Below are 22,782 nucleotides of genomic sequence, written 5' to 3' on the forward strand. Positions count from 1 at the left end.
GTCTGGAACACTGCAGAAAATCTGCTCTTTGTGTCAATCGGCTGTAGTTACCCTCTTGCTTTGCCTGTGCATTTTCCATTCAGTAACACATAAAAGAGGCGTTGCAAGGACAGGTGATTGTTGAGGGAGGCACATCATCTGAAAGTTAAAATGAATTCAGGCAAGCAGCAGTGATAAATTAGATAAGCTCATATGATTTATATATCCTTCATGTTGGCTTGGCATTTATAATAATCAATACAACTTGTATCGGTTTCTGTTAATGGCTAGTGTAACAGTATGTAGGCTAATATTGAATCAATCAATATGGCTTATTTTTAACCTTTTGAGCCCACCCCTGCCGACCGTATGACTGTACAGTGTTGAGACAGGTGTGCAGAGACAGGGACATGTGGAATGACTTTTTATTGCGCGATTAGTCATTTTCAGACAACAAGGCTCCCCCAACATTAAAACAAACAGCAATGTACAAAACAGCACACATTTTCTTTTGCCATCAACGGAAATTTAATAAGGTAGTGAGAGTACATAACAGAAAGTAATGAAGTGTAAGGACGCGAGTTATGATGATGTTGAGATGTATAGGATGAGCTTGATGTCAAAGCCAAAGTAAGCACCATCGTCATGTAGTCAGGAAAGGCCATATTTCAGTAAGAAATATTCTAGAGGGGGTGAGGAGAGGTTAAACATGATACAAGAGGGTTATCACAGTTTTCAGACATTTTTACCAACTAAAAAAAAAGAACAATATCGGTGTAGCACTACTTTATCATGCATTTTACTTTAGTAAACCTTCTGACACACAGACAAAATATACTTCAATAAGTAGAACTCAGTACATCTCTGTCCAGCAATAGTCACAAAGCCTGTAATTTATACTCTTTGAATGTGAGATCCCTATCAAAAATAATATGCAGATTTTTATTTTTCTTAATATATCTAAAGTGCAAGTATTTATCCATTTTATTCAATGCTTTCTGTAAGTATAAAATACAAAGGAAAAAAACAGCAATATGTTTTTCCTGTTTACATGTTATATTTTTCTGAAAGGAGGAGCATCATATATAACAAACCATATATATATATATACACACACACACGCCACAGATAAAATATTTTTGAAAGATACAACATATTATCTCATATGGGGATGGTAAAGGGATTTAGACCAAACTGTGACATGGGATATGTTCATTGTGCATTGACCCCACCCCTTAAAATCCAGGATCCATTTCCCAACATCTTCAAAACATTTGAAAGAACGTCTTTATAAGTATACACAACAGTAGCCTATACAGTCTGCAAACATGATGGACCCTACTACTCGGTGTGTGTGTGCAAACAGAAGACGTGCTGAATGAGCTCCTCTGTCAGTGGTTTGTGATGAGTCATATAGTGCTTGGCTTTGACCAGAGGCTGCGATTGGCTATGTGATTAACCAGGAACTCTGAATGTCCAATGAAAGACTGCAACACTGAAACCAGAAACGGAGCAGGTTTGGTTGTCTGGAACACCGTAATGGAAGTTTAATCTGTTTTCAGTCAGTACTTGTAGAGTTAGGTGGCGGCCGGTTGCCACCGCCCTCGTTTTGTTTGTGGAAGTTTGCCGTTAGAAGTCATGTACATGTGGCTTTTTCAATGCAGTCGGAAACATGAATAACCTCCCTGTACAAGACGGGAGAAACAAGCACACACAAAGCACCTACAGTTGGAGCCATCGTAGCAGTCCGACAACAAGAAGCTAGTTGCTAGTCTACAGTTTAATTTGTCTATTTTCATCATTTCAGAATTTGTAAGGAATGGTCTGATGAGCAACAGGTTGCTTGTGCAACACACATAAGCTCTATTAAATAAAACATGACAAAATGAACAGTGCAGCAATAACAGACAAAGGGCAGGATAACATCATGACTAAGGACTGCTATGATGGCTACGACTGTATAAGAACGTCACTCTTGTCAATGCAAATAGGTTCAGTGCATCACCACCGAACTTAGCCAGAGCCACTGTGGACTGCACACAGCAAGTACCACTGACACTTCATACAGAAAGCAAGACGAAAAACATCTGCCTACCATTTTGCATTTGAGTCCCAGGAATGGATGACCGTGTAATGTGGGCACAACATGGCTGCAAGGTCACTCCAGGTTTTGCTGTGACACCAGGTGAGCTCGCGTAAACTGAGAAATCAGATTCGATCTCACTGTTTTCGGCGAAACCACACAAGCGTCCTCGTCCTCCGTAACTCAGACAGAGCTACGGCCCAAAAATGGACGTGTCGTGTTTCACAACAGAATAATTCTGCACTAAAAACAACGACTGACCCGGTATCACCTGGTGATTACAGTCTGTAACAAAGCAAGACCCAATGTCATTTACTCCTTAAAAAAAATGTGCGTTTCACGTAGTGAGGCAATCACAAAGTGAACTGTATGAGCAGGTTCAGGCTCCCCTTATATTTGGCCATTAGAGAAAGAGAACGAGCGAAAGGAAGTGTTGTATTTCCAGTCTTCATGTAGCATGAGCCTCCTGGAGGCCTAAATTAAATTAAGCTAAAGCTAGAACACTTTGGGGAATAATTGCTGTACCACAACAGAGTCCATTCTCATGTTGAACTCGGCATGAACTCCAATTGACCTCAGATGTGCTTTGCCGGGCACATAGGTGGCTTGTACGTGTGTTAAATAGAAATTGACTTTTTGTAATTCACAGCCCAGTGTGTGGAAATATAATCATCTGCAAAGGGGGTAAGAGATTTCCTGTTCTTCTCCAGAACTGAGAGAAAAGTCCTAACTGGATGTGTCTGACAGCCGGGTCAGTAGGTCGTGGTAGAAGGCTGCTGGTAAGCCCCCACAGTGCAGTGCCAGGCTTCATCAGGCCTTTCACCAACACTCAGAGACAAACCTGGGCCAAAAAGTCCTGCGTTGAACAGATGGGATTTTCTGGAACATTTTTCTTGGCTCTGTTGTCACAGACGTAACCAATCACACAGAGATAAACTTTTTAAAGCAACGATTCAATAAGACTCCTGATACCTTTTCAGCCCAGATGTGCTTTGGGGAATTCGGTTTTTAGCCTAGCCTCAGTTATATCCCACATGGTCTGCAAAAGCCAGGTTAGAACTACATGAACAGCTTTCATCCAGCTGAGGCCTCTAAAGCTGCAATCCACACAGTCTGTGTTTCCCTTCATGCCAGCTAGGTGGCACGCCACACCGGCTGGGCCTGTGACCAGGCTCAGCCGCGTTAGCTGTCGCAGGCCGACCTGCTTTAAATAAAGCTGATAAATGAACGAACCACTCAAAGCATATTGATTGTTAACTCACACTTCAGTCTAAGCCTGTAGGTCAGTCAGGTCAAAGAGAAGGAATGGACTGTGTGTCTGACGGAGGCATTCGGACTAGTTTTGCTTCAAGGACGAAGAGCCAGGGCCTTTCTTACGCACTGAACCCAGAGAGAGGGATTGTAATCCTCATTGTAAAAACAACAAACTCCTCTGTCCTTTAGATCCACTGCGGCTGATCACTATCGCCTCGCTCGGGTGAAACCATAGACAAGCCAAAGTCAAATCGGTAGCTCACCTGTCCTGCCATCTGCAGTCCCAGGTGAGAGGGGGGGTCGCACTCAGACTCCAAAAACATAGATCCCTGGCTTCTAATGACAGGAGGCCTTGTGCAGTTCTAGACACCATTCAAAATACTTTAGAGGCCTCCCAAACACTCAGATAGCAACAAGAGGCCTCAACAGGGGGAGACTGTGTGTGTGTGGGTCTATGTGTGTGTGTATGTGTGTGTGCCACCCATGGACCCAAGCCCCAAGATACTATTTAGCTTCAGTGTAGGCCACTGCAGAGGGGCTGACACGGAGACAGTTACAGGTTGCTGTCTGTCTGTTTTGCATGTGTGTGTGTGCAGGGGGAGGGACAGGGAGGAGGGAGAGGGTTTTCTCTGGGTGGACTCCATAGGGGGACGTAAAACACCCGAACTAGTCTATGCGCACTGAGAGACGGACAAGGCAGCCTACTGGTTTACAGAACGTGACAGGAAAAATACCTCACTACTGGTGTGATTTTTTTTTTTTTTTTTTTTTTTTTTTTCACTTTGAGCAAGTGCTTGAGAAGAAAGACTTCACATTTCGGAAATATAATGCAGATGCATCAACCTCATCGTCATGCTTTCAAATATCTACTGATCACATAGCCTATACATTTTTTCGTCTTTTTAATAGTCTATACACGTGATACAATGCCGCGATTGGCACGTACACAATATTGCACACTAAGATGAAACGTCCTACACTGGTCAGTGGCTTCCTCTCTGCCTGGGAGGGAGAAAACCTGACACGTTTTGGACAACATAATGTGGAGGAAAAAAAAAAAACATTGACCAAAAAAAAAAAAAAGCATCAGAGTAACAATAATGCAAAAGTGACATATTGTGAGCGGCGAGGCCCCCAAGGAGCGATCAAGGGGCTGTAGCACCATAAAGAGATAGATACTGCCTCGGCCCTGGACTGATAGGCCTCTACATCCACTGGACTTCACTCAGACTGACTGCAAGGGACCGACCGGCCGGCTGGCTGCCTGGCTGGCTGACTGCCTGGCTCTACAACAGCATCCATCTCAGCTCTGACGAATAGCCTCATCCAGCCGCTCCTGATTTCGTTTTTTGTTGTTGCTGTTTTTTTAAACATCATGGTGCATATGGTGTGCAAAGCCACTCGTAACATCTCCAGATGAATCTCCATGCTGACACCAAGTGCTGCCACAGGCGGTACATCCTGGGCCGCTTCCTGATCCAGGGAGACGCATCTCTCTCTCTCTCTGCGAGAGGCCAACCCCGCCAGGTGTGCCGCTAGGGGTTCTGGGCTCCAGGGTGCCACAACACACCGAGGGCCCCCACCTGTTTCCAGAGCGTACATACGGCAGCACCTCATCTCTCTGAAGGGCCTACGTTTCTGCCCACTACCACTGTTGGCCCCCCCAGGCTCCCGGTGGCCTTTCAGCTTACTCTTGGTGTTGCCACCCATGCTCCATGCACTGCAGGGGTGTAAATCCCGCAGCCCTGGTGAGTATATTTCTGCCTACATAACAGCACTCGTAAATGAAAACGTACAGCGGTCGAGGTCACAGACCATCCACGTGAGGACACGTAAACGAGTGGAGTGTATAAGGCACGGGTCGTAATGACGTCAGAGAGGATGCGTTGCCTCGCCGCGCGCTGCGCTGACGCGTCTTTTTTTGTTGTTTTCTTTTTTTTGTTGTTTTTTGTTTTGTTGTTTCCGCGCCTTGCGAGCCCACAAGTGGACCTTACTCTTTTGCATCCCCCACCCCCCAGAGGAAAAAACAACAAAGTAACAAAGAAAAAACTTTACCCACAGAAAACGTGGGTATCTTAATAAGGATTTTTTTTTTTTACAGCTGATTCACAAAATCATAATTAGTACATCTAAGTTAGCACTTTTTTTCCTTTAAGTTTATATGGACATGGTGCAAGAGGGTTGATATTCAGTATAGTAGCTCAGAGAAATAGATTCATCCCATTTGTTTGAGGCGCACAAATAGGCTATTTATTTTTGAGTCTCAATCTTTCCATAATGGCATGATAGAAATGCTTTCATCACGTTTTAGGTCAAATTAAAGACTATAGCCTACTTTGCCAAATGTCTTTTCAAAACATGAGCCTACACGCATGCTGACAGGTGTTTACAGGCCTGTACTCCTGCGTTCTGCAATTCATACACTTTGAGAGCGCTTTCATATTTATTCTGCGTACCTTTATAATAAACTATACATCTGGTATCAGATTTTGGTTTCATAAAGTCCATAATATATTCTCTTTGTGCTGATGTCAAATATTCGTTCTACATGAAGACTGTCATTTAATATAATAGAACCTCTGGTTTTATTTTTGATTAAATTTTAGTATATTACCAGTTTGAAAACATTTAAACATTTTTTTTCGAAATAGCTTTGATGTGTGCAAAATCTTTCGTTGATAGAGATATAAACACTCTGTTCATTGTCATTAAATCAAGTAGGAAACAGTTCATATCTTACAGTTCAATCCTTGATAGCAGCGGCTTACTGTTACAATGGTGGTAAGTGGGGTGACATCCAGTAAAATGAGCGAGGAGACAGCTGAGGTGCTGCCATGTCTGTGGAGGTTGTGTGTGTGGGGTGATTCCCTTGGAAATTCTCTTTCTATTTTACAGTTAAAAGTCTCCTTTTCTCTCATAGTTCACTTGTTTCGTCTCTTTGCTCTCCCACAATCCGCGTCAGTCATCGTCTCCGTCGTCTCCGCCGTGCGGGCCCTCAGGTAGCAGTTCGGAGGCCCGCTTCTCTCTACTCCTCTCCTGGATCTTCCTCATCTCCTCCGCGTATTTACAGAAGGTGTTGCCGAATTTGGACCACACTTTGCACGGAACAGTGATGGAGTTCCGGTACGTGGGCTTCACCTCGCTGACCCGCATGAAGACCCCGTACTTATTTGAGCCCACGTCAAAGAAGAAGCGTTTGTTGTCGACCGTGAGCGAGGTGCCCTCCGGGAGCTCCGCCGGCTCCTCATCCACGCCGTAGTCGTCGATGAGTTTGGCCAAAGCGTCGCGGAACTCGATGAGACCCTGCGCCGGCAGAGCGATGGTCTGGCCTTGCGCGCTTCCCAATCCGGGCCCCCGATTAACGGTCTGTCGGATCCTCAGGAACCGCCCCCTCTGGTTCTCTTTCAGATCCATGTAATATTTCCGATTCTCCCGAACCAGGAATTCGCTCTTGAGCGCCCGCCGGGGCTCATCCTGCACAATGTCCGGGTTAGTCGGGCCCAGCTGGGCGTAATGTTCGATAAAGTCCCCGAGATAATCGCGGAACTCCACGGCGACCGACATGGAGAGAGTGAGGCGGCTCTTGTTTCCCCCAGCCCCGACCTCGGCTATCTTTAGGAAGCGGCCTTTAACATTCTGCTTCACGTCAAGGTAGAAGCGCTTGTTCTGGATGTCGACGCGCTTGGAGGCGAGCTCCTCGGTGTCATGCTGCAGCCGGGACATGGCGCCCATCGCACCCGGGGGCAGCGAGCCGGGGCCTGCGGTGGGCCCTCCGTGGTCACTGCCACTGTCTCTGTCCGCCATGATGCTGCCTCCCTGCTTTACCTTCCACCGTCTCCCTCTGCCTGCTGCAACCTCGACTGCCCGTCAAACCGCTCCGCCGCTCTATCGCGAGAGGAGGAGAAGAGGGTGAAAAAATGAAAGTAACTGTAGTTGGTGTTACTGTAGTACTCCGAGCGGGCTGCGTTCAAGGCACTCGCGATGTTTTTGCAACGTTTGACAGAATTTTCATTTCAGCCTCTGGTACAGCAGTATATTGCAACTGAAAGTTAACCCCCACCCATGTGAGCCTAAAACACTGCAGTACTAACATGAACAATCAACACAGATCAACACAGATAGATCAGGATAGATAGATAGATAGATGGGCTGGATAGATAGACTAGAATGAATAGATAGATAAATAGATAGATAGATAGATAGATAGATAGATAGATAGATAGATAGATAGATAGATAGATAGATAGATAGATAGATAGATAGATAGATAGATAGATAGATAGATAGATAGATAGATAGATAGATATGACACCTGTCTGCACACTGTTCAGAAAACAATAAAAGGACAGAACAGGGACTGTGTGTCTCACCCTGGGATTTCTGGTTTGGGGTTGTTCAGCACCACGGACAGCGAACCTGGACAGACCCTGTGGAAGGAGACAGAGACATTTGTGAATGAACAGTGGATGATGTGTGGGAGGCTGAGGGAGGGGGCTAATACACTGTGAAGCATCGTGAATTATTACCCTGTGATTGGACATGCTTATGTGTCAGTGTTTCTCAATGAGAGGCTGTTGATGGTCTTGAAGGGGTCAATCAGGGGACAGTAGCAAGAAGCCAAATGTACAACCTCTCAGCATTAAAAAGAAAATGGGGATATACAAATAAAACTATAGTTAAAGTTCTACAACACTTTGTGTCTGTGCAGTTACATCATTTTAAGTGTCTTTTCAGTTTCTAAATTAGTAGACAGGAAATTATCTGGCAACCATTTGGATAATTTAGCCTATATTTTCCTTCTTATTGATCCATTTCATTTTTTTCATGAAAAAGGCTAAAGTTTTGCTGCTTTTCTATGCTTAATATTTGTAAATTGAATTTTTTTTAATCTGTTTTTTGGATCAAAGACCTTTGAAAACATCACCAATGGGGGCACTGCACATTTTTTAATAGATTTCTGACATTTTACAGACAAAACATTTAGTTGATTAACACAGGAAATAGTAACCAATAATGAAATGATTATATTGTAGGCAATTTTAGTTACAATAATTTTATTTCATCATCTGAGCAACAGATTTTCACAACAAAGTTAGAAATTAAACTTGATTGGGTCTTTTTACATAGATGAAATGACAGAACAAGGTTTTTCAGCAGCATTCTTCGTCAGGTCGGAGTGGAGGAGCAGACGCCAAGTTGAACTGTGGTGTGGAGGACTTAATGGATGTTCATATAGTTTTAATAGGATTCGAGGATTGTGGAATATTTTCCACATCAAAGAGGAAAATCTGGAAAAGGGATATGACATGTTATTTTTGTACACTTGTCTGTATCTTGTCACAGTTGACAGAATTCCCTTAAAACTTACAAGCATATGAAATGTTCTAACATTAATTAAACCCAAAGTTTGATCTCCATGAAGAGCTGGCAAGAGAGGGTTTGTCACCCTGGAATAGGGTGTTGTGATTTTTTTTTTAATAAGTCAGTTTATTGCCTGTGAGGTTTTAGCAAAGCAGCAAGTCACTGGCATCTGTTTTTTCAGAACCACGGACAGCGTACGGTGGACAGGAGAACAGATGGGATTTGATTTGCTCATGAGTATTGCTGATGGTGTAGCCTACAAAATAAGGGAAAGAGGACTGCAAAGAAGGAATCACACATATTTTAGCAACATAGCACTAGAACATACCTTGACATTGAATCACCAGTCTAAGTGACCCCGTCAGGCCAGCCCCTGAAATGCTGGTGCAGTATCAAAAACGGCCTCTCTGTTAATTCCCACAGGCTCATTGTGAGTGCAGGGAAGTCTTGGAGGCGAGTGGTGGCAGTCCTCCCTCAGTCCGTCAACAGGAATCGGTTTTTACTCCCCTTCACTTTGTCAACAAATGATTTGCTTTCAAGGCTAATTTGGAAATTCTTAAATTGTTTGCAAGGTCTCTGAATGGGGGCTCTAATGAATGCATGAATGGTTGAGTGAAAGAAGGAGAGACAGATCGGTGAGTGGGTGGGCAGTGGGCGGAGAGGGGGAAGAGGTGGGGGTGGGCCACTGCATGGTGCGTGGACAGATCACAGTTTGTGAAGAGCTGTGTTTGCCTCGTGAAATGTTGTGGTGATCCCCAATCTGGAGAAGAAGCACCTCCAGTAATGTGCGACAGGAAACAACAGATCATGTATGTTTGGTGGCAGAGCACAGGACTCAGACTGTACTACGGGGGTTCTGTCTTCTGATGTCAGGTGAACATGTTAGAGTAAAGGATGACACATGCAGTGAGGAGACAGACAGGCCTTGATTGCAGCAGTTTGGCTGTGGCCTTCAGTCAATATGAGGTGTCATGTGATTGGCCTGTAGGGCCAGAGCACTAAACCTGTCAAGGCTTTCAGCACCATGGACAGAGACCAGTCCCTGATGAGATGCTGCTGATGGGGAAACGGGTGGATGAGGCCATCATGTATAGGTGCATACTGTGATGAAATGGCCTCTCATGCATTTTCTTTATCATTGCAGTCATCTATAGTAAAAGTGCCTGTCCGCATGTCCCCTATATGACATTATATTTTATCCCTTTCTCGGGATGGACAATGAAACGCTTTCGACCTCTAGCGAAGGGCGCAGAGCTCTTGACAGGGAGGGAAAGGCGAATCTTATGAATGGCTTGATTGATGGATACAGAGATGGAGGCAGGGACTGGTTTGCAGTGGAGGGAGGAGGGGATACTTGTGGTCACCAGAAAAAGCATGAGCATACTGAGCAAAGCTCTCGTTTCATTGGTGGAGATGTATTCAATGAAAAAAGTGGGGTTATTAGCTGTAGCTGTGCAGGACTGGCAAAATATTTGGGAAGAGTGTCTTTCCACCATTACACCCGCAGATCAGGGCAACTGATGCTTCCACGTGCAGGGTCGTGGAAAATGTCAGGTTTGGGGCGTGCTCTCCTCCAGCATGCGGCGAGCGGACATATGTCTGAGGGCTTTTAAAGCTGAAGTCTCGCAACTCGCCGCTCGCCTCGCCACGCCGAGGAATCCATTGAGAGAATTTCGCAGCGTTAGTCATCGCACCAACTATCCGCAGTGTGTGTAGTAGTCGCCTATAGCCTCTCTTGCACCTCTTGCACTGGAGATCCACAGTGGGCGCCGTGCAGGGCTTGGTTACAGACGCACTCTGTGCTGAGTGTCTGTGCACTGCGTGCGTGATTTCCTCTTGCACCCACCCGCAGAGGTTTAACACAGTCGACCGGCATGGTCACATGCCGGTTGGGTCGGTGGCGGTGTGCCGGTGGGTGCCCGGGTCATTAGGGTGTTTGCGCAGGACGTGGCGAGCCGACGCCAGTGACCGGGCAGGTGATGTTTGCTCACGTAAGTCGCTCGCGTTTGATGAGGGGCGCAGGGGACGCGACTGGAGGGTGCGCGCTACTGTTGCATCGCCTCACCGGATAACCGCTGCTATCTCATCCTGTCCGTCTGTTCCTCCCCGGTTCTCTGTTCTCTCTTTTTTTATTTTGATCACCGACTAACGGATTTTTGCAGGAGTGGGACTCTTTTTGACCATCAAAATAAGTGGATAAAGGACCCGACCTTGCGTGTGCGTGTGCGTGGAGTGCGTATCGTTTCTTGTGATTCCCTTGTACGCGCAAGCTGCTTTTTTTCCTACCAGAGAGGCAATGCGCCCACCCATGCGATGCTAGCCTATTAGCTGGAGAGAGAGAGAGAGAGAGAGAGAGAGAGAGAGAGAGAGAGAGAGAGAGAGAGAGAGAGAGAGAGAGAGGTTTCAGCCTTGGATTCGAGAGGAGGCTAATTTACGAGTCTTGTTTTGCCTTTCAGGAAAAGGGGAGATAAGAGGGGGAGGGTGGTTGGTGAAGGAGAATGCAGCAATCACATTTTTAAGCATGCAGAAGCGGGCCGTTTCCGGTTCCTAGGCTGGTGTGTCCCCCCATCCGAGGCCAGCAGCCGTATGGGGAAAGCAGCGGCAGACACAGATGGCATGGACACTTCCACAAGGTCTGCCGCTCTGCCCTGCCTGCTCTGCCGGAGCCCGTTCGCCGCCGTCTCTCTCTTCCAGCTCGCTCCGCCGCCCAGCAGCACTGCAGCACAGCACAGACTGCTGACGGCATGAGGCTTGATCCAGTGCATTTCTCCATGCTGGTCATCGGGGTCTCTTTCGCCTGTTACGCCCCGAGTCTCAACTCCCTGCAGGACCAGGCGTACCGATCAGCCGTGGTCATCGAGGGCGAGGTGCGCTCCTCCCCGGAGAACGTCTCCTCGCGGGAGCCCTACAGTGTGAATGTCAAAGTGCTGGACGTGTGGCCCGTCAACAGCGGCGGCCTCGAGAGGGAGCAGCTCGTGACCGTCGGGGACTTCGGCTCCGAGGCCCCGTGCACCACGGTGGAGAAGGACCACAGATATATCTTTTTCATGGACCCGACCGCCGAGCCCTTTGTATTCAAGGCATCGTACGCCCCTGTGGACGCCAGCGAGCCGGAGCTGAAGAAGGATGTGGAGCGAGTGCTGTGCGAGGACTGCGGTAAGTTGAAGGCTTTTCCCTTCTACCTGCCATCCACTCACACCGCACTATAAGGGCCACTGGAGCTGCCATGGTGATGTAAGGAGACTGTCACCGCTCTCTGGCTGCGCGTGCACGTGCGTAGTCTATACAGTTTGGCAGCTTGCATACACATATGCATGCATGCGCGCGAGCCGATTGACACCTCAGTCCTCCATAACCCGGTCACCCATAATGAAATGAGAAGTGTGTGTGTAGGCGACATATCTTGTGAATCGCTGTCTGTCTGTACGTGTGTGTGCGCGCGTGTGTGTGTGCGCGCTTGCTTGCTTGTGTGTGCGAGAGAGATAGCATATCTCAGTCAAATCCAAGTTAAAGTTAAGGTTGAACCCCAGACAGACAGACAGGAGGATGATGGAGATCAGTGGATACTGAAACTTGAGCGCATCCTTCCAGCAAGATCTGCATCATCACATCATTACAGTGAAGGAGCTGCATGTGGAGTCTTAAGGTGGAAGGGTTAGCTGGAGGCAGCTGCTCCTGTGTCTGTGTGTGTGTGTGTGTGTGTGTGTGTGTGTGTGTGTGTGTGTGTGTGTGTGTGTGCATGTGTGCCAGAGAGTGAGAGTCAGTCCGAGCATGTGATGGGAATCAGGGACAGCAACCTTGTCTTGAGGTAACCTCCTTTTCAAACTTTGTGTTGTCGCCTACAGCCGTCATTGATCTGCTGCTGCTTTACATCGCAAATTGTGGCAAAATCTTGACAGTGCCAGTGTTGACTGCAGTGACAGTCTGTGGGTGGTGGTAACAGTTCAAATCTCGCAACTTGTTGCCATTTTCCACCATAGATTTGTGAAACTTTGTTCCTGCAGCACACTAAACAACACAAAGTCTGATAACACTCTTTTGTTTCCCCAATCAAACGTTTCTGTGAGATGTGGCCAGATGTCTCTGTCCAACTCTGTCACCAGAGAACAGAGATCTGAACATAGTACAAAAAAAAACAAACATGTGATTACAGTCTCAAATTATGTTTGTGCCCGTTTTGTCTTGTCCCACCCCCACCGCCCCACCTCTAATTTTTCTGACAGAAAAAAAAAAATTGACCCTTTTTCTTCACAAAGGTCTGTCAGGATCAGGGTCAGCTCCTCGGCTCAAGTTATATACCCAGCTCTTAGGCAGTGTGATTTATGCACATTGTACACATTATTTAATCTGCCATTTGCAAAAGTGTTCTTACTTTTAACTATATTCCCTAAAAGACAACACTGACTCTAAGGGAAATTATCTCACTGATCCACTCCACCTGTATCTCCAGCATTTAAAGTGCTCCACTGCTTTTTAAATGATGTAACTACAATTTGTACCATTTACTACTGTGTTAAAGCGCCTGCTTGTCCTGTAGTAAACCTGAGTGGAGAAGTACACAGACAGGAAGTACCACTTTCCTGAATTGCACAAATACAGAGGAATGAGATCTGGTAGTTTAACCCATTTCTCATACATATAAACTTTAAGACCTTCATAGTAAAACCTTGTCAGGTTCATCGTGGTTGTTCTGTAATTGTGACGACAAAAACCGCTCAAACAATGTGACAGTAAAACATCAAAGCTCATTTTCTGCTTAGGCTTTTCAAATCCTGAAACAAGATCATTACCAGGCAAGACAACACTGTCAGGAAAGTGTCAGATCCTAACAGGAAGTAACTCAGATGTCTTGACAAAGGGTTCATCCAGCATTCGAGTTAACGTCGTGATGTTCTATTTTTACCTCTCTGACATGCTAAAATTATCAAGTCATTTATTCATGACAGTGCTGTTGCAATCAGGCTACGGTGTAAAACACATTTTCCAGGCTGGGATAAGCTCAGTGGCAGAGATACCCACTTCTTGTCTGATTCGCCCACATACGTGCACAACACACACAAACGCACACGCACAGAGGCTTGTTCAACTATCCCTGTGGGTAAACCTGGCATGAGGCATTCCCTGGACCCTTAACTTAATCTTTACATCCCAGCTAACTGTACAGTAAAGCTAACCCTAAGCCATGACCCAGCCCTAACCCTAAAGCCAAGCTCTATCAGGCTAAACAGGCTCTATCTTTGAGGACCTAAATTTTAGTTCCCACATTCACCAGTCCCCATGGGTTAGTGTGCATGTCCCCACTGGGACATAAGAACACACACATATTCACAGAGACACACTCACCAAAAGCTGTAGATGCAGGGAGAAACACTTCTTAATTAGACACGTCAGGGTTTGTGTTGGCACTGTTCAGTACAGTAGATGTAATGTGACAACATGAAGCATCTGAAATATCCACAGCATCATCATAAAACCAGCGTCTGTCATGGAAGTCCACGTCCATGTCATGGCATTAAAATGAACACTTAACCTAAAATGTATTATTATTATTTTTAAATTAATTGTGCCTAGGAGTCTTGAATGTTTTATGAAAATGTTTGTACTCAGTTCTGCTATAGTGAAATTCAGTAGAGACCAGGTTTACTGTAATGACATAAAAATATTATAACAGTGCAGAAGAAATGCAGCTTCATGTGTTTACTTGTATGTTTAGTACATCTCAAACACATTGCTTTAAGTGTTGTAAAATAATCCCCCTGTGTAAAATGCTCATGTCTGTTTATTGGCCAGGATTACCCCCCGTCCAGCTGTAACTCACTGACCGGCTCTTCTCATTGGGCGGATCCACTATTGTCAGAGAAGCCAGTGACGGTCGAGACAGACAAACAGACTCACATGACAGGGTGCTGCAGAAGAGTTTAATTTGAGACAGAAGTAACTGCAGCAGCTCTTAGATGGGTTAGTAAGGGGTGTGTCAGCAGACACACACCCTGAACCTAACCAATCAAAACCAAGGCTAAACACAGCCAACCAATCACAGCCGGACTGTTGGAAGGCCCTCTTCTGCACACACCCCTAACAATTTCTGTCATCGTACAGGACCGTACTCCTGCAGAGCCCTCGGGTTCAGCTGTCAATATCTCATCTATTTCTTCAATACAACACTGCACAAAGCTGCGTTTGGGTTGTGCTGAACATACACGTTGAAAGATGAGAGAGTCTATAGCTCACAGTTTAGTTTTACAGTTTTTATCATTTGTCTAAGCACCAATATATTATTTAAATGTTGTTTTATGTTGTTGTGGTGTGTATCGATAGGGTGGAGGTATATCGGTGCCCTACCACACACTGACAACCCACCAAAAAGAGAGCGTTTGTGTATAATGTTGGTGAATGAATAATGAAAGGTAGATGTATAATAATACATTACAATTAATACACATATCTGACTTTATTCAACAATGACTATTCACGTGACTTTCTGGAAAGTGTATAAAGACAAGTGCAGAAGCTCTCAGGACACAATCAGAAGACTACCACACCTATAATAATACACTTCTGTTGATTCATTTTACTTGATGACTAACATTATTTGTATCAATTAGTTAAAAGCAAACATAAGAGAAGCTGTTAGTTTCAGTATCAGTTTGACGGACTCTGAGTTTTAGTGCTAAATCTGTTCTTTGTATTTCTGGACCATATGACATCAGGTTTGTTCACACACAGACAATGATGCACTGCAAATGCTGAGCTAATATCTGAAAACTGGCTATTCTGCGACTGTCTTGAGCTTTAATCCAGACCTTCTGCCAGTGAGTGTTGATATTTACAGAAAGCTACAGTTGTGCAGTGTTAGGAGCACAGACCCCTCGCTGTGAGCGAAAATTATGAGACAGTAAATCTTTTTTGTCCTATAAAAGATAGCAGAGCTATTCTCCATCTTCCAAAAGCAGAGCCAGTGTTGATTAAATGGTGAGAGTGGCCAGGTTCCCTCTTCCTGTTGATGTTATTGAGTCTACCACTGCTACTCCAATAACCTTTCCTCCTTCCCCACCTCATCCCCCAGCCCACTCCTCTGACCACAGCAGTCCATGCGTCTCAGAAACATCAGCGTTTAGCAAAGGAGAGGAGAGGAGCGGAGAAGAGAGGAAATATTTAAACCAAGGCTGCAGGAGTTGAGTGTTGTTGCTAACCAACCTTTGTTCTGTCCTGAACAGCTGAAGCTGCATCGAGCTCAGCTGGCCTTCACCGCTCTGCCTCTCAACTCCCTCTCTGTTTTACTCTGTGAAAATAACTTCAGTGCGTGGACTGCTTGCTCTCCCCTGTTAAAAAGTACAAAACCAACCCTATCTTCCATCCCAGGCAGACTGAAGTGTAATGTAGGTCTTCTCTGATCATTGCTGTTGGCATGCCTTTTGAGATACATTGACAGTTTCTTCCTAAAATAGCTTTATCTGATGCCCAAACATGCTCCTGTCACTGATGCTGTATCTAGTGCTGCATACCTCAACTCTCCTGCTCTCTGCCTCCCTCCCTCCCTCCTCCTCCTCTCCCTCCCTCCGTCTCTCTCTTTCTGTCCTGCTGTAGCTGACTGTAGCTGGAATGAGTGGTTCAGCTTATGCTTGGCCTCCTGTCAGTCAGCCACACAGAGGAGGAGAGAAACAAAGAGAGAGAGGGAGGGAGAGATCTTTAGCTTTGAGATTACGAATAGATGCTGCAATAATGCACACTGTAAAATGTCCAGTAATAGCCTGGTCCTTTTTTCACCTCATTGAATTCAGGGACAGTTTTATTGTGCATAGAATGTGTCTAAAATGAATTCACTGCTATTCTGTAAAATACTGCAGTGTTACCTTCCTCCAGCTCAAATGGCCTGGCTTTTAGTGCAGGTTTGTTTAGCAGCATTATAAGAACAGTTCAACATTTTCAAGAATATGCTTATTACATTAGTTTAGATTTTTTTTTTCTTCTCCCAAGTGAGTTTGGAAGATCAGCATCAATCTTCTACCTGGCTGCAGGCGAACTGCGTAAGATGGTTAGCCTAGCTCAGCAGAAAGATTGAAGGCATTGGGGAGGTGATAGCTTGATGTCAAGAGTTCAAGAACACACATTTTACATCTGGTGAAGGTCAAAATTCAGCAGATGACTGTATCTCCTGCGTTTAACCCATACATACACAAAAGTGTAATGTTTGTGGTGTTGGGGGTGAGCTATGCGCTGGAGCAGAAGTTTGTGAGTTTGTCTGTTCAACCTGTGCTCTCAGACTGTATGTGGCAGCCTGTGCTAGAGTTGATACTATACTGGGCATTGTTTTTCATGAGACAGATCTTTTTGATATGTTTTATTGCTCAGAGAACTTTAGAGGTGTGGCTATGCATATTTTTTGGAATAAGAATCACTGTTGTCCCCATTTCTGGTCTTTATGCTAAGCTAGGCTAAGTGTGCCTTGACCTGAGCTCTGATCTTCACATGCAAACATTAGACTGATCAATCTCATTGTTGGAACAAACAAATATACTCACTAAAATATGGAGCTATACTTTAAAATGACCATTACTGTAATCTCACCTTCTCCAGTGATAAGCCAACAGTTATGGCTTTTCTTTTCCTCAAGCTATAATGTATGTGCTTTGTGCTCTGTGTAGTAGGCTACTCTTAAAGACTCTTTAAGACTGATTGTGAGCTGTGTGCATGCATGTTAGACCACGCTGACTGCCTGACCTGCTCTTAAAAGACTATTTGCACGTGTGTCTAACATTAGCACCTTATGAGCAGCAGTATAATTTGTTAGAGCTAGCATGCACTGCTGTCTCTCAGCCCAGGCTCACTTCAGCATGTACAGCAGCTGGAGGGCAGAACCACTGTGGCATTGATCTCCAAATCCCAGAATTAGGAGATTTTTGCTCTGGGCCAGCACATCAAAACAACAGGAAACGTATCCAAGGCCACACCCTTGAACAAGTCGTTAAACCGATCCCAGTGAATTTACTCGTTCATTATGGCTTCTGTGGTGCCACCACATTCAGGTCTGTAGTGAACGATCGTCTCCATTAGCCTGCGACGGGAGAGAAGTGTTCGCAGGGACCTAATAAAATCTGGGTTGTAGGTTTTCTGGCTTCTTAGTGCATGTGAATCATGTGCTCACGGTTTTTACTGGGAACAAGACTGTGTGAATTCTTAATAGAGATGTATTCCACCTTAAGAGGGAGTAAAGGTGGAGCTCAGAGTGTACATACTGTACATTAACATGAATGTTCACCCAGGGAGATTCACCAGTCGAATTGGTGACTTGACAAGACCGTGTGTGTGTGTGTGTGTGTGTGTGTGTGTGTGTGTGTGTGTGTGTGTGTGTGTGTGTTCTCTCACTTGTCTGTCTCATCCTTTTCCCCTCTTTGTTGCGTTATCTGTGTCTATTTCAGACACCCTCTGTGTGTCTCTTTCTCTTGTTCCTCTCTCCTTCTGTCTTTCTCACTGTCCTTGTCTCAACAGAGCATTATACCTCTGTACACACACACGCACACACACACACACACACACACACACACACACAGAGGCAGAGCCATGCCAGTTAGCTGTTGCTGTTGCTGCTGTGCTGCAGATGCCCCAGTGTGCTGTCATTAGCAGGGAGATCTGGGGCTGCTATAAATTATGCACACTGAATAACAGAAGGCTGAGGATTTCTCCCCTCTGCTGCCTGCATCTATGTGTGTGTGTGTGTGTGTGTGTGTGTGTGGGGAGGGAGGATGAGCGAGCATGTCTTTGCTCATTTATGTTCTCCTGACATCATACTGATCAACTTTGCTTGTCAACATGTGTGTGTATTAGCGCACCTCTCTGTGCCTCAGCTCACTCACGACTGCCTGACTCTAGTACATGTCCTTCACTTATGTAGCGTACTGTGTGTGTGTGTGTGTGTGTGTCCTTCCTTGTGAATAATGTATCAGCACTCATCTTTTCCAGCAGTCAGCCTTAGTAGAAAACTTAGACACATGCCTCTTAAAGGGACCAGCCCAGTGCCACATGGCTCAGTTTGTGAATGAGAGAGGTCTTTGTATAACCCCGCTTACACACACACATACACACACACATACACTCACACATATGCACGATCAGAAACACACAAACGAACACATGCAGATGTACAGCACACACCACCCACACACTCATGCGGCTGCTGCTGCACACACCCTCCTCACTGCATCAGCAAAGTGCCTGTTTGAGACAGGATGGATTTGGACGATGCGCTCTCTGTTTCTCGGTCCAGATTATTTTTACACAGAATTAGATTAGACATCACATTCAGAATTGAATAATTGGAAATGTTTATGCCAAGAACCTGTCTGTTGGTACCCCAGATAAAACATCAAAATATTTCAAGTTTACACTGTTTCAATAAATCTGAGGACTGTGCTACTCTTTTCTTGGAAAGCCATTTTCAATCTTTGGCATTCTTCTCCTTAAGTAGCCCTGCTGTGCCAGACTGTAAGGGTTTGGCATGCAGTCAGCAAACGCCTGATATTCATGAAGTTGTAAAATGACATTTTCAACCGTCACTATAGGTAACACTTCATGAACAGGAGCGACTCTTGCTCTAACCTCCTCAGTGCTTTTGATCAAGGCATATAAATCTGTGTCACAGGTTATGATCAGTACGAGAGTGTGGCCATTATAATCGACATTCGTACGAATATGAGCAACAGAGAAACAGAGAGAAATGCTCTGCACAGACTTTCTGGGCAAGAAAAGGGTTAAAACATCCCTTTGGTTCTATATAGGAGGCTATCTTTGGCTCAGAAAGGTGGGCTATCTTTATCTCGCTTTGTTGTGGGGATCTTTGATGGTGACAAGTAGAGTATCTTCATCTGTCTTCCAGATGTCCTCCTCAGCCTGTCTAGATGTTATCTTTGAACTATTATAGCTTTGTGGCTGATAGTATTGTACATGTGATACAGTATGTTTGTCCTCCTGGCATCTTTTTATGCCTCAGTGTGAGCACATACAGCAGTAGTATGTGTTTGCCTTTGAGAAGTGGATTTTCCTTTAGAAGGATCATTGTGCTCATTAATGGAGAAGATGTTGGTAAAACATGAATTGATTCTAACTCATGAAATGATATTTCACCCTCCCTTGTCAACCTACTTCAAGTTTTTTTTTTATTCCTTAGTTGGTCAATTATGTTGCAGTTTCAACAACTCTCAAGATTGATTTTGTCTCATTTCTATTTTCACTAAGGTAAAATACTGTGGATTTGATGCTACACAGCAGATGCATCAGTAGTACCAGAACCATCACACTTAGTCAAAAGCAATGTGAACAAAATAGCGACATTAGAGGATGTTATGTTGCTATTAATGTTAATCAGATATCCATGTTGAATGTTTGGCTTCGTCGTAAAAGATCGCTGCCGTTTTAGCCCAAAGCAAGAAAGACATAACACCTGATTCTTTCAAGGATATGGCAGGTTATTCTTTTAATATTTTTATTCTCAACAAATCCCATGGAAAAGACCCAAATGACCAGAATGCATCACTCCATCTGTCAGTACTTTCCATTTCCTCTAAAGTGTATGCAGCACTCAGCCATGAGCCTATTGGTTCCTACTGAAGATGTAGATGTCTTTAAAGACCTCACAACTAGACAGGTTCATTAAAGAAAAAAGAAAAAAGAAGAAGGTTTTCAGTAATTTCCAAAAACAACTTTGTTTTTGTAACAAGTAGAGTCTAGAGTATTTCTGGCAGTGAGATCCACTCAAAATACACCGTCACACATTTGCAATGAAGATGCCAGGTGGTGTAATGCTGTGTCTTACTGTTGTACACTGGCAGTATGTTGATCAGTAGTTTTATTCTTTTCAGTGGATTTGTTGAGACTGTAACATATATTAAACATCACCTGACTTATCCTTTAGTAGAGTTAACATGTTTCAAACACTCTGCATAACTGTGCAACATTATAACATGTAGAAAGAAGGTAAAATAGCTCATCATGCATGTGACAGTTTCTTCTGCTGTTTCCAGGGTTATAGTCCTTCCTCTCAGTGGTCCAGGATGTCAATACCTTCATTAACCTCATTCACCGAGGTCTACTGTCCGTCTTCATTACTGTCATCCATTTATCTGCCAGGTGTCACCTGGAAACCAGTGCATACATTTCAGCTGTTGAGTATGGATTTGTGCGTCTTCTCTTTGACTCCACGGCTCATCAGTATTTATATTATCTGTAAAAATAATCACATTGTGAAATAAGCCTGAGTCGTCCAAGATAAGCTGTGTTCGACTGAAATAGGAAGGTTGAGACAGAGAGTACAATCATTTGTTCTCTTGTTCCCCATATCATTCTGAGTTTCATGAATTATTACTGAAAGCTGATAATTTTAATTAATGTTACACTAGCTAACAATTGAAACACCCCCAATTTCCTCTGACCAGGGTTGAGAGGAAGTCAGAAGTCAAATAACTCCTTTTCTTCGATGTTTTAAACCAGGACAACATCATACAACATTATATCAGCCCAAATCACAGCCCACTCTCTTATTTGCTACAATGAAACACGCACAGTTTCTTATTAACCAATTGGAAATAACAAAACACAGCATTAGAGTGAGATACAAAGTGTCTCTTCAGCAGCAGTAAATGAGCACTCTGTTCAATGAAAGTTGGGCTCAGGCACAATAAATCTTGTGCTGCGCTTGATTCTTTGGTGTAAAGCATCACAGGCTGACCGGCTGGTAAAGGCTCATGCAGCGATCACTTAGCTGAGGTTACATTACAGGATTTCTGGGAATTCAGCTTCAAACATTACAAACTGGGTCCTGTTGCTGCTATTTGGTGCTGCCAACATGCAAAGTTGCCAAGTGCAGATTTAATCCTCAATAAACCTTTGTCAGTGCACTGCGTTCATTTGAGTGGATATGGAAAAGCCAGTGGGACTTCAGTGCACAGTAGTGCCAGTCAAAGAAAAGGCCAAGAGGCTGGTGAGACTTTAATTTTTTTAGGATTTGTTTCTGCCCCAGTGAACAAGAAAGCAAACTAGAAATGTGTCTAGGTCAAACATTCCTACTGTACGTAGAGCATTTACCTTCCAACTGTAAACAATAGCTTCGTCTTTGCACTGTTCAGTATGTCCATGCAGACAAAGAAGGTAAAACACACACACACACACACACACACACACACACACACACACACACACACACACACACACACACACAAGCAAACTGTCCTGATAGCATAAAGGTTAACAGCACGGAGCATGAACTGTAAAATCTCTGTTTTATTTTCATGTGACCTTTGTTGCATCTTTTTTCCTAAGCCACTACACTTCAATTCCCCCAACTCTTCATTGGCAACCCAGAACTAACCCCCCCCCCCAAAAAAAAAGACAAGCTAGTGCCAGTAGATTGAAATCTAACATTTCACGCATAAAAAGTCACACTCACCCTTATTCCTGTATGGAGGATGGAGGTGCAATGTGTCGCACTCAAAACACAAATTTTTACAACTTGCTCTGGGTCTTTGGGCAGTGACTTCATACAGTCTGTAAGGCTGCAGGCTTAGCTGTGACTTGCAGAATAACTCTGACCCTGCTCTGTGACATGTTGGAGGTCAGCTTTAACTCCTGTCAACCAGTGTACAGTATGACCTGCACAACTTGAAATGTATGAATTTTGCTTCCCTGACAGAGAAGTCTGCTTCCAGTCCCACATGTCAGAGGCAACACACATTTATGAGTCAGAGTGGAGTAAATGTGCACTGAGCTCAGTGGTGACAGGACATTTTGTTACCTCTAGCCTCTTGTCTCTTGTCTTTGAATAGCTAGCTCTAGTCCCCAGTTTGCAAAGCACAATGCAAGTTTACAATATGAGACTAATAACACTAACAATGAGACTGATACAGGTGATGGTCGCTGTGGGTTTGAGGAGGATCAGCGCTATTCAGAAAGACTTTTTGAGCATGGTGTTTCTGGACCTGCAAATGGTTTCAGTTGCTTGTCCTTTCCACGTTGCTCTTTGAGCCTCCCTCTGCCTCTCCATCTGACCCCGGCTCTTTGCTGAACTGAGACCAAACCTCAGCTTCTCCTGCATCCTCTGCAGGCCCTCTGACGAT

At 44.6% G+C, this 22,782-nt stretch overlaps 2 protein-coding genes and 1 pseudogene across 4 annotated transcripts in view; 1 reads left to right on the forward strand and 2 right to left on the reverse strand.

Annotated features, from left to right (window-relative positions):
• Window positions 1-483: 483 nt before the first annotated feature.
• Window positions 484-7,492, reverse strand: purab (purine-rich element binding protein Ab). Its single transcript, XM_085788482.1, has one exon. The coding sequence runs from the start codon at window positions 7,118-7,120 to the stop codon at window positions 6,275-6,277; it is 846 nt and encodes a 281-aa protein (XP_085644608.1). The 5' UTR covers window positions 7,121-7,492; the 3' UTR covers window positions 484-6,274.
• A 3,645-nt stretch (window positions 7,493-11,137) lies between these two features.
• Window positions 11,138-22,782, forward strand: part of nrg2b (neuregulin 2b) — a 55,356-nt gene continuing 43,711 nt past the window's right edge. For all 3 annotated transcript variants that reach the window (XM_085788479.1, XM_085788480.1, XM_085788481.1), the window contains exon 1: window positions 11,138-11,833. In XM_085788479.1, the coding sequence (XP_085644605.1) occupies window positions 11,422-11,833 (412 nt within the window). In that variant the 5' untranslated portion in view covers window positions 11,138-11,421. The remainder of the gene's footprint in view (window positions 11,834-22,782) is intronic.
• LOC146980201 (uncharacterized) overlaps window positions 22,611-22,782 on the reverse strand; it is a 1,336-nt pseudogene continuing 1,164 nt past the window's right edge.

This window comes from Trachurus japonicus, chromosome 10 (genome assembly GCF_045865225.1).
Source record: "Trachurus japonicus isolate A0001 chromosome 10, Traja_1.0".
Lineage (NCBI taxonomy): Eukaryota > Metazoa > Chordata > Actinopteri > Carangiformes > Carangidae > Trachurus > Trachurus japonicus.

Excerpts from the sequence above, each read along its gene's own strand:
- purab (XM_085788482.1), bottom strand. The coding sequence starts at position 7,120 with ATGGCGGACAGAGACAGTGGCAGTGACCACGGAGGGCCCACCGCAGGC.